We start from the raw sequence: 19,287 nt of genomic DNA, 5'->3' as shown, positions 1-19,287 counted from the left end.
AGTACTATCTCTGAGACTAACTAGATTAAAGAACAGGTCAAGTCACTTTCTCTCATCTGAATCTCCCTTTTATCCTCTCTAAATTGGAGTAAATAATACCTGCACTACTTCACAGGTCTTTGATGAAGATCACACAAGATAATGTCCAGAAATAATTCTGTAAACCATAAAGCAATATAAAATGTCAGACTGTGACATTAAGTCTAAAAATCTTCCTGATAACTGTGTAAAAAAAATTGACTTTCCACGCAGTCTGTCAAAAGCATTTATGTGTCTACTATGTGCTAGACGTTACGCTAAGTGCTAGTAATACAAAGGAAGCTAAGTGGCACAGGAAATAAAGTACTGGGCCTGGAGTCAGGAAGAATCATCTTCTTGAGTTAAAATATGGCCTTAGACACTTACTAGTTGTGTGACCATGGGCAAGTCACTTAACCTCCATTTGCCTGAGTCTCCTCATCTGTGAATAAGCCAGAGGAGGAAATGGCAACACTCTGGTCTCTTTGCCAAGAAAACCCCAAATGGGGTCACCGAGAGTCAGACATGACTGAGACAACTGAAAAACAATGAGAGGGATACAAATCATGACAAAAGACAATTCTTTCTTTTAAGGAACTCACAGTCTAATGGAGGAAACAACATTTAAACAACCTCAGACAAACAAGGTATGTTCAGGATAAATTAGAGATATTTAATAGGAGAAAGACACTAGCATTAAAGGGGATAGGGAAAAGCTTCCTACAGAAGGTGAAATTTTAACTTGAACTTGAACGAAGCCAAGAGGCACAAGATGAGGAGGGAGAGAATGCCAAGCATAGGAGACGACCAGTGAAAATACATGAAGCTGGAAATGAAATGTCTTTTTCGAGGAATAAAAGGTCAGTGTTTCTGGACTGAAGAGTATGGGAGGGGGAATAAGGTATAAGTAGACTAGAAAGGGGAGGGGTATTAAGGGCTCTATTTCCAAAGAGAAGGTTTCGTATTTGATCTTGGAGGTAATAAGGAACTACTGGAGTTGATTGATTATAGGAATAATGTGGTTAAACTTATGCTTTAAGAAGATCAATTTGAAAATTGAGTAGAGAATGGACTAGTTTGGGGAAAGACTTTGGGCAAAAAGATCAACCAAAAAGCTATTGTAATAGAACAGGTGTAATGTTAAGTTCAGGTAATGAAGGCCTGCACCATGGTGCTGGCCGTATCAGAGGAGAGAAGGGGGCCCATACAAGAGATTTTACAAAGGTAAAATAGACAGGATTTAGAAAAACACTGGATATGGAGGGGTAAGAGAGTGAGGAGTTGAAGATGACACCTAGATTGTGAGTATAGGTAACTGGGAGGATGCTAGTCTGGAGATTAGAAGAGAAGTTGGGGCTGGATAAATAGATCTGAGAATCATTAGCAAAAAGATAACTGAATCCATGGGAAAGACCATCAAGAAAAAGAGTATAAGTACAGAAGAGAAGAAAGCCCAAGACAGAAGAGCCCCAGAGGATACCCACTTTTAGTCGGATGAAGATCCAGAAAAGGAGATTGAGAAGAATTGGTGAGACAGGTAGAGAAGAACGAGGTTAGAATTCCTATTTTGGAGAGATTTGAGAGGCATGAGGATGAGTAACCTAGAGAGAAGGGAATATGAAGTAGAATGGGGTAATCAGCAGTGTCAGAGGCTGAAAAGAGGTCAAGAAAGATGAGGACTGATAATTGGCCATAAGATGTGGCAAGGAAACAGCTGAGAAGTCTAGCCTATCAATGTTTCAACCAGCAAAGTAGTTTGCAGCCAAACTAAACATGTCACATGCCCCTAACCCTTACTTATATATAACATAATAATAGAATGATTAATCAGTGACTTTATAAGTTAAATCATCAACTTGGATTTCATAAAGAATAAAGCAGAATATTAGTTGGTTGGCCCTTCTGTTTTGGAGAGGATTTAGCTTGGTACCATAAAAAAAGTAACCTGTCTCTGATATTTATTACCTGAGAAACTTGGGCAAGTCACTCACTCTTTTGGGGTCTTAGTTTTCTCATCAGTAAAATGAAGGAATTGAGAATTGATGAACCCTTCCAGCTCTAAGTCTATGAGTCTTCATTGTTAGATGAAATTGAGAGTCATAGAATTTCAGTCAGCTAGAAAGTACCATACTGATCACCTAGTCCAATCTTCTATTTTAAAGGTAACCAAAGTGAGGCTCAGAGAGAAAGCAATTGCCCAAGGATATAGACCAAGTCAGTGGTAGATCTAGGACCCAATCTCAGGTCTTCTTCCTCCAAACGTGAAGCCTATTCTTTCTTCTATAATGAGCCCATTCATGTTTGGATTTACATTACATACCAAGTCATTTTCTGTGACTCTAACCCCTGTAAAGCTTCTAATAGAATCAGATCTCAAGAACTTCTAGCAAATCTTTGGTATGTGACTGACATTAAATCAACAGGATAGATTTCCAAGAAGAGACAGATTTTAGTCCCAACCATGCAATTTTGGACAAGAGACTTTCAGCTGATTCTACAAAGAAGAGTTATGATTCCATTCCATTTAACTAACATTTGTTAGGTGCCCCTATTGTGTGCCTATAGGTGTCAATGTATTCGCACATATTCTTTTACACCAGACCAATAAAAAGTCAGATTTTGAATTGGAAGCAATCTTAGAGGTCATTTTATCCAATCCTCTGTCTGCTGCTGGAATCCTCTCTACAATCACCTCTATGCATCTCTTAAGTCTGTCCCACTTCTCTTGGTCTAAATTTGAAGGGACAAAGAGTGTTTCCTGGCAGCCCTGTTGGCTTTTAATATCACGTCTCAACCCAGGCCCTGCTGGAAGGTACGGAGAAAACTATTTTTAGCCAAGTCTTATTAGTTCTGTGCTTATCTGAGGTAGATAACTTGGCATCTGTCATGCAGAGGTTTCAGACTTCCAGCCTCAGCTTTTTCATAAAACTTCAAGGATTTTCTCCCCCTTCCCTATTGATATAAAACCTGAATGCTTGTATGCTGTGTAAGCAGTTTTATTCCATCACATAAATCCTGGTAACTTTACAGAGCAGATGAGAAATTCAAATCTCTTGTAATGGCTCCTAATAATGGAATAAAAAGCAACAGTTAAGATTGTTATTAAGAGCCTTAGGGAAATGAGACAAGCAATGGACTAGAAATCATGGGATCAGGTTTAGAGTACTGGCTTGTAACTTAATAGCTCTGTGATCCTGGGCAAGTCATCACACTCTTTGTATCTGAGCTTCCTTTTCTGCCGAGTAAAGGGATTGGGCTGCACGATCTCTACAATTCCTTCAGGTTCTACACACTTATGTTCCAAGGTCCTTGTCACCTCTAATATTCTACATCCAATTCATTTAGTTGTTAGGCTTATCATACTCACCCCTAACCTCCAAGTAAAATACCATCTGAGACAGTTGAGGGATGCACACTGCACACTGTAGAGAATTTACAATCTTTAGTCCATGATGGACAATGTCTTGATTTTTTCAAATGTACTTAATCAACCAAAACTAATTCATTATTTGTTAATAAATGACAGAAGTGCTGACTAATATACTCACAGAGAACAGATGTTTGGAAAAATCTAGTGTACAGGAACAATCTACATCACATCACAGTTACTAAGTAACCCTGGGAAGGAAACAGAGGGTCAGCTGGCAAGTTGGGCAGGTTGTATACAGTAGTACCCAGCAGTTTACTGTCCAACAATGTCTAGCCTAAAATCCAATCAATCAAGGTTTTCTCCTCTTCCTTGCACATATGTAAGGAGGAAGACAAGTGTTCTTAAAACTATATTATCAGTTTTTTGGTTTTTTCCAGTTTCATCCTCAGAAGTTTGTGGAATAATGAATAAGCTTCCTAGTACTACTATAAGTCAGATACTGTAGCATACCTGCTTTGACATTAAAGCTGACATTTAGGCATAAGCATCTAAATTTGTCTCAATCTAAACATGAGAGTCATCTTAAACTTTATTTAAAAATTTAAAAGCCATTCTTAGCTCATGGGCTACACAAAAACACATGGCAGGCTGTATCTGATCAGTAGGCTATGATTTATGGACCCCTGCTATAGAATACAAGATCCTGTAACCCAGCTATGTCAAAGTACATAAAATGCATCCTCTTCAATAACTACCTTCAATAAAGCTAAGGAGGGGAGCTAATCAGATCACCAGCATCAGAAGCCTCACTGATGCTGAGAAATATCCAATGTAACTGCTTCCACCTTGGGAAAGAAAAAGATGAGAATGAAGTTCCATCTGGGTCATCTAATTATATCCACTCTTTCCTTCACACCATACCTTCTTTTCCCTACTACATACTTGCATCCTTGCTCTCCCTTTCTTAGCATCTCTGCTGTAAAGGTCATTTCTGTTGACAATAATCATGTGGTAGGTGTGAACTTATCTGATATTTTATATATTTGTTCATTTTCCACCAGATGCCTGAATTATAGAACCCCAGGGGAATTTTGGCACTGACTTCCATCTACTGAAATTATTGTTTACGATGATCTGTAACTAAAAAAGAGCAAAGACAAATGCAGTGATATCTGATGAATGTGCAATTTGATATTGATAATACACTGTTTTAAAAAATAAACTAGATAATAAAAAATAAGCTGAGTTCTCTGATTTATACATATTCCCCTACTCTCCAACTCCATCTTTCTTCCTAACTTCTCCAAATTGAGAGAACTTTCATCTTTCTGGTCTTCCCTGGTCTTCTGCAACAGCCTGCTAACTGGTCTTCTTCCCTCCAGTCTCACTTCTTTCCAAAATATCCTTGTCATTGCAAATTAATATTCCTAAAACACATATATGACCATAAAGAAGCATGGCACAGGGGACAAAATGTCAGCCCTCAGCAAGGAAAATCTGGGGTCAAATATTACCTCTGACGTATACTGGCTGTATAATTCCAGGGGAACATTTAATCTCCCAATGCCCCAGGTAATTTTCTAAAACTCTGAATTGCAAAGAAGACACTAATCTGCATTAGTAGAGAGAGTTTCTTCCCTGGAATCTCCTTATGCCAATCACAGGCCAGATTAAAAAAAATTAAATTTTTAAAAAGACTAGCTCTGAATATGTCATTCCCTTCCTTAAGAAATTCCAGTGCCTCCCAATGGCCTCTAAGAAAAAACTCCTCTCTGGCATTTTAAGTCCTTTATAATAAGGTACTAGCTTCTCTTTCCAGGCTTATTTCATATTATTCTCCTTCATGAATTCAATAGTCCAACCAAAATGTCTTATTCACTTTTCTCTGTATCCAGCACTCATATCTCATCTATGTCTTTGTACTGGCAGAATATAGTGAACAGAATGAACTCCATCTTCACCATGTCTCATAGAATCCCTAGTTTCCTACAAGGCTCAGCTCAAGAAAACCTGCTATACCGTACTATTCCACTCCCCCTGCCTCAAATCCTTCCCCCCATCCCATTTACTTCAGAAATTATTTTGTATACATTTTGAATTTAATTATCTGTTCTCATGTTATAGTCTATCCAACATATAAGTCCCTTGATGGTAGCAGCTGTTTTGATTTTTGTCTTTGTAGTCCCAGATCCTGGTGTGGGGCATGGAGAAAGCCCATAGTTGGTGCTTAATAAATACTCAGTCAGCAAACCTGACAGACAAATATTGTGTCAGAGCCTATGACACTGATCCAAGATGGGCTCAAGGCCACTAGAAGGACATATTTTAATCTCTGCTAATAAAAGGAATAACAGGTATTTACAGAGTAAAAAGATCTTCATTCTATAGATTCCGTGGATTGGTAACTAATGATGTAGGGAAGAAAAATAGTTACTAATGAAAAAGGTGGCAGCACATAGGAATTTGATGGACTCCTCAGTCTCAGAAAAGGATATTGGAAGACATCAGGGGCAGGAGTGAAGTTGGGGTGTCAGAGTATAGCAGGAGGTGCTTTTCCTAAGCCTTTTCAACAGAGTAGACAAACCTAGTTCATTAACTAGATAATGGAGAAAAGGCTATAATTTACCTTCTTGTGTTTTCAAGGTTTTTTTTTTTTAGACAACGTAGGTTAAAAGACTTGATCTAAAACAGGCTCAAACTGTGACAGCATCATATCAAATGAATACACTTAGAAAAATTACTCTGACTTCAAAGCAGTGTGTTGTGTCCTTTCTTCATAAAGAAAAACAGAGCATTCATTGCTTAGAAGAAAAAAAAACCAGACTGCAATATCTATTCCTATATATGCCACAAGGTAAACCTTTAAATGAAAGGTCAATAATAATGAATGAAAGTAGAAATAGTCATTCTTTCTGGGCTGTACACCCTTATTCAAGTCACTTTCATAGTAAGTGCTTTTGTATACTGCCCATAAAAGTGAACAAGGAACCTCATTTACCCTAACATGATTTAAGCTCAAGAAACTATGACTAATGGTTGCGAATCCAAGTAAAGCTACTTGACCCTTCTGAGATTACTTGTTACAGGCCTCATTCAACATAATCCCAAAGATCAGTATACACTACCCACATATCACACTGCAATAAACTCCAATAACATATCCAGAAGACAAGCTTATTAAGAAATCATCACCTGCCATTTTGTATCAAAAGTAAAGCCTAAAACACAAACCAAACAGGGTGTAAATTGACCTTTTGTTAGAAAATCAAATATTACCCAAAGTAGTTAGTACCTTTAAAACGTGTAGAACTAAGAGTCAAAAAGTTCAAACCCAGTTATCAATAAACTTAGCTAGTACAATTTCAGAGACCCAATTGTAATAAAATTATCTTCTGGTAGCTTATTCCACTGTCAAGGTTTTCAGGCAGTGTCACCTGAATCTTTGTGGTTTTTCTAGCAACTAACCTTTAAATAATTGATAATTAAGTTAAGGAAACAATGCGGATCCAAGCAAAACTACTTTATCCTTCAGAGATTACTCACCCCACTGCAGAGGAGCCAACTGGAGATGCTCCAGGACCAGCTGGTTGAGGATCCCCTCAACACTTGCTTCGCCATGTCGCTTCAAAGATGGGTAAATCAAAGTTAAGGAAAACTGAGGTTCTGAATAAGAAGTTGTCTACAAACATAAAAAGGCATATATTTTACATACTATTGAATTTGACCACAGGGAAATAAAATAAAAAAACCGATGCTAAAAACATAAAGATGCCCAAGTACATAGATGTTAAAAATAATCTCTAAAATGACAGTGAGTCAGGGAAGAAACCAAAAAAAAAAAAAAAACAAACCAAAAAACAATGAAAATACAACCACATATTAAAACTACACATTGAAGATACAGCCATAACTTTTCCCAGAGGAAAAGTGACACCTTTAAATATCAATAGAGAGAAATAAGAAATATAATCATTAATCTACACTTAAAGTCTTTGTAAAAGGAACAAAGCAATATTCGTACAAATCATAGAAAGAGTAGGAAAAACAAAGTCAAAATAAGAACAGCAATAAGGTAAGTAAAAAAGCAATTAGACTAAAAAATACAAACAAGTTGTCAGGGGAAATTTCTTTAAGATACGGATTGGTCTAGGCAGCTGTTGATGTCCCTTCTAAAGCTCAAATTCTGTGATTTTAGAAAATCAATAAAATCAAAGTGTCTGATAAATCTTTTCCCCCAAAAGAAAAAAAAAAACACAAATTACCAGAATTAGGATTAAGAAACGAGAACAATGAATAACAAGGAAATGGAAAAAAATGAGGAAATATTATACACAGTTATGCCACTCCTACATTACTCTGAATGATCTATGATATAATTTAGCAAGGGTGCACTCTCCACTGATGCGCTACACAACACCTCCATGTCATAAGGGGGCAGGGTGAAGAAACATTTATTAAGTGTCTACTATGTGCCATGCATTGTGCTAAGCACTTCACAAGAACTATCTCATTATATCCTCACAACAATCATGTGAGGTATGTGTTTTTATTATTCTTCATTTTACAGCTGTGGAAGTAGCTAGATGGCCCTGGAGGCAGGAAGACCTCAGATCAAATATGACCTCAGATACTTACTAGCTGTATAATCCTGGGCAAATCACTTAACCTTATTTGCCTTAGTTTTCTCATCTGTAAAATGAGCTGGAAAAGGAAATGGCAAACCAGTCTAGTTTCTTTGCCAAGAAAACCCCAAAAATAGGTCACAAAGTCAAACACAACTGAAAACAACTAAACCACTACCACAACTGAGGAGACCGAAGCAAGGGACTTGCCTATGGTCACACAGCTAAGAAGTGTGTGAGGTCAGATTTGACCTTAGGTCTTCCTGACTTCAGTCTCTAGGAATACTTATCTCATTTCACATAAGCAGATCAGGGACCCAGATCTTGGTTAAATGAAGTAAACATGCATTAATAAAGTATTTACTATGTGCCAGGTACTGTGGTGAGTGCAGGAAATACAGATATAAGCATAAAGATTGTCTTTGCCCTCAAGGACCTTACATTCTAATAGGAGAAGATAACATATGAAAAGGAGCTGAAAAGTAAGAATGGAGTCCAGAGAGGAATGAAGGCATGGCTAGTTTGGGAACTTGCCTTAAAATGGAGGTTCTGGAAGAACCAATGAATTAGAGAAAGGGGGCACAAGGACGTAATGACTTGCTATGGTGAGAAAGCTGATATGACAAGGTAGAAGGAGTCCAAAGGGTCTGGAGCAGAACCTGAAGAAGAATTGGCTTCCTTTCAGGAGTCTAGGAGTAACCCTAAAATATTATGAAGTTTTTTATAATTTTATTGGCTTGAGCCCCAATTCAAGTGTGTCTCCTCCTCTACCCCCCAAAAAATGCAATTGTTAGTGCCAGTTAATATCTCAATATTATCAATACCTTTGATTAACGATTTAACCAGTCGACATATAATTTGACTTTTATAAAGAGATATTTCCTAAGAAGATACAATGAAAACACATGTACACAAACCAGGAGCAAATGCTTCCCCTACCACCACTGGCCCTGAGAAGGATGGGCTCAGATTGAAAGCATTCACACCAAGTTCACTTTCCAAATGTGGCATCATTACTGGTTGGAACTGTTTTCTTGCTGGCAAGACTAAGCGTCTTGGTTTGCTGAGTCAGTTCACTGCTGGGCTGGACCCTTAAAGTTCACTCTTTGGGGCTATGTTCCTCACCAGGCTGAGTTCCTGGCAAACTTTCATGTTTCTTTCAACCTTTGGATGTCTTAGAAGTCCCTGTGCCCAAGGAAAGAAGACACAAACGGTAGGAGCCCCATCCTAACTATGGACAGTTCTTCTAAGGGAAGCCTGGGGACAAAGAGCACACCCACCTCCTGCTGGCCCTCCAGAGTTCAATCATCCTTACATCTCAAGGCATAAATCTCAATACTACCCTTGAGACCTTGGCTAAGTCCTTTGCCCTAAGTGACCCTCAGTTTTCTCAGCTGTCAAATGATGAGGCTAAGACTAGACAATCTCTAAGTTCCCTTCCAGTTCTTGCCTCTTGTGTTCTATAATCTACAAAATCACTTCCCAGCTTAAAAAAAGAATTAATCATGTAATTTAAAAACAATCTACATGAATATTAATAGTGCTATCAACTGTAGTAAGAGCCCACATTTCTCTAGTGCTTTAAAGTTTACTGCTTTCCTTATGATAACCCTGTGAAGTATGGAGTAAATGCTCATTTTATGGATGAGGAAAATGAAGTTCAGAAAGTTTGTGTGACTCCTCTAGGGTCACATAGCCAGTTAAGGGGCAGAGCTAGGTTTGAAACCCAAGTCAAGACAAGTGTTCCTTTTAGCATGCTGTGTGGTTTCTAGATATGCTATATCCCCTTTTTCTAAGCACAATGTAAGACTACTCCATTAACCTCTGATGCCCATTCATGGCCTCTCCAACAATCAGGAGAAGGCTCTGGTTTTATGGAAACAATGGAATAATTCAAAGTCAGGAAAACAGTCTCTGAAGACAATGGGATCATAATCTCAGACTAAGTTGGCTTAATGCTGTACCAATAATGTCACTGTAAAAGTAGATAGAAGCTTTTCTGGCTCGGTTACCTTGTATAGAAGCTTCTATTCCACCCCATTCCCATTTTACTCCTGCAAAAGTTGAGTCGTACGGGGCAGCTAGGTGGTACAGTGGATAAAGCACCGGCCCTGGATTCAGGAGGACCTGAGTTCAAATCTGGCCTCAGACACATAACACTTACTAGTTGTGTGCCCCTGGGCAAGTCACTTAACCCCATTGCCTAACCAAAAAAAAAAAAAAAAAAAAAAGCTGAGTCATAGAGAGGGAAAGGAATTTGCCCCAAATCATACAATTTTTTTTTTGTTCCCATGGGAAGTTGGTGCCCAAATATGACATTCATATTTTAAGAGCGAGTTTTATCAGAAGCATAGAATCTTAGAGCTGAAAGGGCCCTTATAGATCACCGAGCACAAGTCCGTTATTTTACAGATGAAAGAACTAAGGCTTATAGATGGCAAATAAATTGCTCAAGACTACACACCAAGTCAGTAAAAAGTGCTGAGACTAGAATTCAGGTCTCTAGTACTATCTTCCATTTCTTTATGGACCTTTAACAAGGAAATCTAGAGCTAAACTTTCTAAGAATTAGAGCTATCCCAAAGTCAAATGAACTACTGTAACACAGGAATTAATGGAGGTTTCATAGCACCATAAATTTCTAGGAGTGAACCAGTGACAATGGTTAGGAATACCATAAAAGAAAGTCGTGCCAGGGTTGGGCTTGTCCATGAAAGTCCCTTCTAATTCTGAGAATCTGTGATTGTGGTAAAGTGAGAACTACCTGAAAATTCTTCAAGAAGAAGGGCAGGTAAAGTAAGGCAAGACTGCAAGAGCCAGGTCATTTTGTGTATGAAGAAAAGCTGAGTGCTAACTGGTCAGATACTAGCTTTTAAGAAAGGGGAAAATACACAGATGTGTTTAGGATCTCAACATTAAGGGTGGTGGGAAGAAAAAAAAGTCCTGGATTTGGAGTCAAGAAACTTGGGGTCAAGACCTAAATCTGATGTTTCCTAATGGTATAACTAAGAAAAAAGTCATTTAACCTTTCTAAACATTAGGACTTTGTAAAGTTGTAAGACAGAAATACAAGTTTATTAATAGGTTCCCTCCCTGACTTTTTTAAACAAAAATTTAAATGCCCAGGTACTTAATCTCATTATTACTTCAAGACCCTGCTCTCATATCACCTCCTCTAAGAAATCTCTGCTAACCCATCAGATCTGATCAAATCCTGTATTCCTCTTATGTGCTTCTCACATTCTATTCTGTATTACCCTTATTTGAGTGTTTCTCATTTTCCTTAAACTCTGTGAGGGCAAGATGGAATCTTATCTATCTTTCAGCTTTTTCTAACACCAACTTCATGTATTTTAAGGCCCTGGGGACCTCCCTCCTTTATAAAAGATGGCACTAAAAGGTCAGATGATCACACTAACTGTATTGACTGTCACCTGACAGTTTCCCATTGCAGAACCCCTTCTTCAATTTCAACTTCAAAATATCTATGGTCTAATTGGTGTAGGTCCTCCTTCTACATCGCTTCTGAGTTGTTTTTGCCAAACATATTACCTGATGGCTCTTTGTATCCAGAGTCTAGCACAGACTTTTATAGGGTGCAGCAATTCAACAACTGTTTGTGGAATTCAATTGAATTGAATCTATTAAGTCATGGAGGGGTTGTGATCTTTGTGAAGGGATGAAACTGCCTTGATGAAGAATAACGGAAACATCAATAATACTATAAATTTATATGTAGCTGATGAGTAATGTTAACATTAATAATTAACAGTATGACTAATATTAATAAATCATTAGTGAATAACTATCTTTTTTGCACTTCTACTAAGAAGCAGGGGCAAACTGACCACCCCCCTAGCTATGTGACCTTTGGCACTTCTTAATTTGAAAGTCTGTTGTGAGAACTAAAAAAGGTACATAAAAGACAATATTAATGTAAGTTATCAACACTAGTCTTTATGATATTCAAACCTAATATGGGAAGGGAAATGGAGATCCATCTATAGACTTCATCTCTCTTTCTTTGTCTCTCTCTGCCTCTGGTCCCACAGTTATTAATATATTTGGCTGGGATTAGTAGTATGTCCTAAGACCATTAAAAAGTTTGATTATGGAATTAACAGGCCCACATCAGGATGGAACCTATGATGCTGACCTCAGAAGCAGAGTCCTCTATCTAACTGAGCAAACAAATCACAATAATTTAGTGTATTCTTTACATAGATACAGTGGTTCAATAATGATAATTGCTCCAGAATGCCATATCAGCCTCAGTGATATGGTCTTAAAAAAGTAGCATTGAAGAGCACTATATTAGGAATCAATGAGTACTAGTTATATCTTTCACATTTTTGGTATAATTTCAGTCAATTTAAAATTTTTAAGTTTAATTTACATTTTATTAATTGATATATTACAAATTAAATTAAATTCACAATTAACTTTCCCTCAAAATTAAGGGAAAAAATCTTAAACAAAATAAAATGTAAACTTTTCTTCAAATCTTTGGAACAGAATTTATGAACTAATTTTCTAAGATTGGCTTTGTGTTGGAGCTCAGAGGAGACCTGTCATATAATAGCAAGGTAGCTATTTAACATCAGTCTATTATGAAAGGATGATGAGTTAACTCAATAGTTAGGAAGGGACCTAGTCTCCTTTTACCAACTTTTGCAGGTTTTAGGCTGCAATTTTCAAACTTTTATGTTATGAGTGGCCAGGATATAGGCTCTTTCATCTGAAAACCACTCATTTAGATTCAGGTAATTTAAAAAAATAAACAAACAAGGAATTTATAAAATGAACAAATTAGCTCAAGTAAGATTTTAAGCCTGAATTCACACACATACGTAATTACTGGTAATTACTGCCAAGAATTCAATTCAACTCACCTCACGAAATATTTATCAGGTGAATGCTAGGTATAGAGCACTTTGTTTAGTATTAAGTGAGATATAAGTATAAATAACATAAAGTCTCTGTTCTGGTCTCAGTTTACCTGAATATATCAAGCATTTTGTTGTAGTGAACAAGGAATTCTACCATATCAGAAGAATAAATACTTGGGGTAACCCAATGTATGGTACACTGCAGTAATACTATAAATTATTACAGATGAATTTTATGGAGAATTTTTAATATCAGGGCCTATTAGAAATATCAAGGACATATATCACTAGAAGAGGTAGGCTGGTCATGTACAAGGGGCAACTAGGTGGCACAGTGGATAGAGCATTGGGCTTGAAATCCAAAAAGACTCATCCTCAAGAGTTCAAATCTGGCCTCAGACACTTACTAGCTGTGGCCACTTACTAGCTGTGTGATCCTATGCAAGTCACATAATCCTGTTTACCTAAGTTTTTCCATCTGTCAAATGAGCTGGAGAAGGAAATGGCAAACCACTCCAGTATCTTTGACAAGAAAACCCCAAATGGGATCAAGAAGAGTTGGACACAACTGAAATGACTGGACAACAACAAAAGTCATGTACTGATGGTGACAGATAACAGATGGAAAGTTAGAATGCTAGACTAGAATCAATGACATATTAAAATAACTAGATGAAGACCTCTGATGTGATAGATAGATATTCAAAGGAAAGACATGGAAATAAATTTCAAGGGATGAGAGGGAACGGATAGGCATTGATTTTCACTTGGAGAGGGTATGTCTGCAAAGATGAAATTATACAGCAATTAAAAATGTATCAGAAAGGGGGAGAGGGCTGAATAACCTGGATAACTGAGAGCATATGTAGTTTTGGTTTTAATCACATGGCCATAGATCAATTCAACAATTCAATCTAGCCCTCAGTTTATCTTCAAAATGAAGGGGTTGGAGTGAATGTTCCTTAAGGTCATTTTCTGCTCTAACATTCTTTGAAGGTCATGAACAGTAGATGAATGACTAAGGCAGAGCTCAGTACTCAGTCTTCTTCACTTCAACATTTTTTATCAATGACTTGGATGAAAACACAGATGGCATGCCTTTCAATTTGCACATGACATGAAGCTGAGAGGGATAGTTTATATGCTGGATCACAGAAACAGGATCCAAGTATGACTGTGATGAGGAACATCTAATAATAAGAAGAAATTTAATAAAGATAAAGCACATCAGTTAAAAAAAAACAAATATTCTGGTATGAGATAAGGTGGACAAAATATGACTAGACAAGAGTAAGTGTTCTAGTGGACGAAAAGTTTAATATAATAATAAAAATTAACTGTGATGTGGTAGCCATATAAGCTCATGTGAGAATTGGTTATATGAATATAAACATATCATTCAGACTGAGGGAGATAATGATCCATTGTCTTTTGCTGTGGTCTCAGTAAATATGGAGTGCCGTTTAGAGATCTAAGTATTATATTTTGGAAAGAATATTGAAAAATGTCCAAAGGGGGGGATAGAAAGAGGACTAGAAACTATGTCTGTCATATGAAGATTAGTTGAAGCAACTAGGGATGTTTAACTTGGAAAAGAGATGACTTTAGGACAATGTGATCACTTCCTTTTAATGTCTGAGAAGCTATCATAGGGAAGACATATTAGACTTCTCCTACTTGAGCTCAAACAGCAGAATTAGAACCAACAGGTACAATTACAGGGAGATAAAATTCAGCTCAATATAAGGAAGACCTTCTCACAACTAGAACTACTCAATTATGGAACAGGTTGGCTCAAGGGATTGTGGTTTTTTTTTTCTCATTAGAAGTTTTTAAGAAAAGGTCAGATGACCACATCTGGGAAATGCTATCTAGAAAATTAATATTTCAAATATAGGATGGACTGAAGAACCAGATGATCTTTAAGACAGGCAAGTAGATTGTGCTATGGATAGTGCCTTTAGAGGAATCAGCAAGACATGAGTTCGAATCGAACCTCAAACATTTGCTGTGTGACCCTGGACAATTCACTTAATTTGCCTGAATTTCCTCATCTGCAAAATGGGAATAATAATAGCACCTACCTTCCAGGATAGTTGTGAAGATCAAATGAGATGGTATTTGTAAAGCACTTTTCAAACCTCAAGGCATATAAATGCTATCGGTATTATCATAATGATTATGATCCATTTCTAGTCTAAAACCTATAATTCTACAACATCCCAGTTCTCAAGATACTTACAATATAAGGGGAAGGAGGACAAATCGTTATAACAGCAACTATAACAGAACAGAATAATAACAATAGTCAGTCTTTACATTGTGCTTTAAAGTTTACAAAGAGCTTTTCATATTATATCATCTGAGCCTGACAACAACCTGAAAGGTGGTTTTACATTTATCCTCTTTTCACAAATGAGAAAACAGAGGGTAAGGGAAGTCATGTGATTGGCCCAGAGTCTCATAGCTAGTAAGTGAGATAGGATTTGAACTCAGATCTTCCCAACACCAGTTCAGCACTCTATCCACTGTGCTACCTTGCCATCCAATGGCAGGAAGAGAACTATTCAGAGGCCTGAAAAATTTGAAGTGAAACAGTTCTGTTTTCATCTTGGGAGGTTATTGGGGACTGCACCAGAGAAGGCTTTAAGGAAAATCCTGGCCTCTAAACTGGAACTCAAAATTTGGGAGGGACTTCAGCAGCTGGAAATGAGGATAGGGTAAGGTGAAGGGGAGTCCACTCTAGATAGATGTGGAATGGTATGAGCAAAGGTAGTGAGATGTAAGAGGACAATATGACAAGGTAGAATGGAGAGCATGCACTATAGAACAGGTGAAATGGAACAATATAAATATGGGCAGGTGGGTTAGAGCCAGTAATGTGGAATTACTATGTCTATTTTGGTATGATTCTCTCTATGGTTATTGTGTGGAAAGTGCTTTTTAAAATGTTATGTTGTATATAAATCAGAGCTACCATTACTGATAGAGTAGACAGTAACACATATTTTATTATGTGTACAATTATATGATATATAAAAATAGTACTGTTAAGATAATATAGGCATTTGGGATACTATTTTCCTCCATTCTTCTTATGACTAGCTTTCACTCTCAGGGTACTCACTGTGTAGAAGAAATGAAATTATCAGTGGCAAGCTCAAAGGTGAGACAGATACAGTTAATATTAGTTATTTGTTGTAAATATTAGGAACCAAAAGCTCTTTAACTCTCAGTAAGGAGATAAGAGAGCTAAAAAGCAAGTCCAAATGTTTGCCCAAAATGGCAACCTCGAAAACTGCAGGTTTCCAGATACACCAGATCTCAGTCTTCCCATCCCATTCCTTCTCCACACATCCCAAGAGCTGAGTCAAAGTGACAAAGATAAGCCAAATCCTGACTTTTCCTTGATGAATTGAGGGTATAAGGGTCTGACTGAACATCCAGTCATCTCTAGATCTGTAGCCTAAACTTAAATCCAGCCTTAGAGCTTTACTACCTGTCTGACCTTGGGGAAGTCATTTAATCCTTATTAACCTTAGTTTCCTCAACTATAAAAATGGATATCACAATAACACCTACTTCCCATGGCTGTTATGAGGATCAAATGAGACAATATTTGTAAAGTGCTTAGCACAGTGTCTGGCACATAGTAGTGCTTAATAAATGCTCGTTCCTTTCCCTACATTCTACCAAAAGAACAGAATATTTAAAAGAGGGAGATAAAGGTTTTTATTTCCCCACCTTGGGAAAGATGAAAGGAAAGCAGAGGAAAAAGACAACTACAGTCACCCTGTTCCTGTTATGATAAAAATAGACACACTGGTCATTGTTCCCAATTAGCAAGGCGTCTTTGGCATGTGTCAAAACACCCACATTTTACTGATTTACTTGGTAACAGAGCATGATGTCCAGAAACATAGAGTCTTTGAGATTCAGGCTACCTCTGGTGGTACATGTCTGCTTCCAGGTGGCAACATCACTGCCGTGCTTATGAAAAAATCTAACAGTTAGCCAAGAAACTTTAAAAATGCAGTTGCCATGGGCTTCATTCACTCAGAAGTTTGAAGAAACCTTGGAGAAGCATGCGTGGAAAAAGACAGACAGTGTAGAATAGTTAAACACACTGGCCAGGGGATCAGGAGAACTGCAGCTCATGATTAGCTATTAAAATACTGTTTAACTTTAAGCAAGTACTGAAGCCTCTTTGAGTCTCAGTTTCCTCATCTGTAAAGTGAGAGGTGGGGCTAACTCTCCAAGGTTTCTTTGAGCTCTGATGTTCTATGTCCTAAGATCCCCAGCAGTATAAGAATTCTACGTTCTCATATTCCCTGTACTAAAGTCACTGGTAGTTACTCTATGATTTATGTGGTGTAAGCCAAATCAATGTACGTAGCAAAAAGGCTCTATACAATCATCACCTCAACTATAGATTTTCTTGTCAGAATATGTTGACACAGGTAACACAGATGATTGGGTGATCAGAATATGTGAAAGTTACTAGTAGTTCAGACAACACTCCTAGAAAAGTACAATTAAACATGAACTCTAAATCATATGATAGATTTATAAAGGCCATTCAGGATCATCTAACTCAAGCCCCTTACCTGGCAAATAAGGAAGGTGGACACAGTACTGCGTGCTTATAGTCCTTGCTGCTGGTGAAGCTGAAGCTGGTGGACTGCTTGAGTTCAGGAGTTCTGAGTTATGGCAGGGCTAATGCTGATTGGATGGACACAAAATCCAGTCCCAATGTGGTAACCTTCTGAAAGCAGGAAGGAGGCATCAGGATGCCTTTTGAGACATGGAACCAACTCAGACAAGAAAAATAGAGCAGGTTAAAGTTTCAATGCCACGCCAATAAATTCTAGTCTGTGAGTGGTCACTGTACTTCCAGCCTGGTGGAGCTAGGGAGACCCAGTGCCAAAAACAAAATAAAACAAAACAAAAAGACAGATGAGTAAAATGATGTCCGAGAAGGTAAGGTGATTTGCCCAAAGTTACACAGCTATTAAGTGATAAATAGGGACAAAAATCCAGATCTTTTGTCAAATCTGGTTGGTTTTCAACTATTCTACTCTTATACACTCATTATTTTGTAATTAAAACATTCCTTGATATTTCAATTGTGTTCTATCACCAACAAATACGTAGCACTTGATGGGAATATAACAGAATTCGGACATTATGCACAATTACTGGTTATTCCCCCAGTCATTCACTGTGGTCACTACCCCATTCAACATGTTCCTATTATCCAACAATTACTGATACATAATCTGTGTGACACTCTGTGTTAGACTTTGTGGGGAATGAAAAGACATGACACTCAAATTTAATGGAGAAGATAGTATGTGCAAACTAAAATCCTAATATAAGAGAAAATATGATAAATATAATATGAATGAGTCATAGAAAACTGTAGGGGAATTAAGAAATAAGAAAACACTTTGGGAGAGGGGAGTTCTAATAGGGCAAGTGAAGATAGAAAAGGAAAGGAAGATTTCATTTGAACTGGTTGTGTGCTTTGTCCTTCATTCTCAAAGAGGACCATGACATCGGGATGATGATGCCTTGACATGCAACTGAACTGGATTTGAGTGAGGGAGGGCAGTGCAAAGTCACCAGCCTCATTTTCTCCTACAGAGCCATCTGGGTCCAGTGGCCAGATACAGATCAGAACAATTGGACCTTTGAGCTGGTCAGACAGACAACAGCCTAAGCAAAGCCTAAGCTGGCAGCAAAGGCCAACAAATCATATATGAATAACAAGAGATGTATTCCAGTTTGGCTAAGACATAGAGTTTCAGTGAGGAAGTAGTGAGAGATAAGGGTGGAGGAGCTAAGTTACTTGGATTTGCCCTCCCTGAGACATCGTAGCTGAATCTTCATCCTTCCATCTATGCTGGCACCAATGCTGCTGCTCCTCCACTCTCCAACTACACCTTTAGCAAATATGCTTGGGGAGCTAAATTATTCAGTTCTGCCCTCTCTGGGACATTGCAGCTTCCACTCGGATCATTTCTCTAGCTGTTTCCTCTGCCCACTCTTCCCATTTCTACCTCCTGTTCTGAGTACAGCAATCAAAACAACACTAACTTTGTCTCTGTAAGAAGCACATCAAGTGTCTGTCACTTATATGATTTCACAGAACTTAACTCCTTTCTCTTTTCGTCATACTGGCCTATATGCCGTCTCTTCCACTAGAATATAAGCTACTTGAGGCCAAAGTTTGTCTGGCCCTGCATCTGTATTGCTAGTACTTGGCACATAATAAGGCTTAATAAATGATTTTCATTCACCTGAAATGCTAGGCCAAGCAATTTGGACTTTATTCTTTCACACACACACACACACACACACACACACACACACACACACACACACA

The 19,287-nt window shown here is 37.8% G+C and overlaps 1 protein-coding gene across 2 annotated transcripts in view; it reads right to left on the bottom strand.

Moving 5' to 3' along the window:
- Positions 1-19,287, bottom strand: part of TRAPPC9 (trafficking protein particle complex 9) — a 964,950-nt gene that overhangs the window by 286,808 nt on the left and 658,855 nt on the right. For both annotated transcript variants that reach the window (XM_027844988.1, XM_027844994.1), the window contains one exon: positions 6,932-7,022. In XM_027844988.1, the coding sequence (XP_027700789.1) occupies positions 6,932-7,022 (91 nt within the window). The remainder of the gene's footprint in view (positions 1-6,931; positions 7,023-19,287) is intronic.

The sequence above is a fragment of the Vombatus ursinus genome, unplaced genomic scaffold, assembly GCF_900497805.2.
Source record: "Vombatus ursinus unplaced genomic scaffold, bare-nosed wombat genome assembly UNPS02005236.1, whole genome shotgun sequence".
NCBI classification, from domain to species: Eukaryota; Metazoa; Chordata; class Mammalia; order Diprotodontia; family Vombatidae; genus Vombatus; species Vombatus ursinus.
Note: the sequence above shows the minus strand (reverse complement) of the source record. Positions and strands in the feature narration are given on the sequence as shown.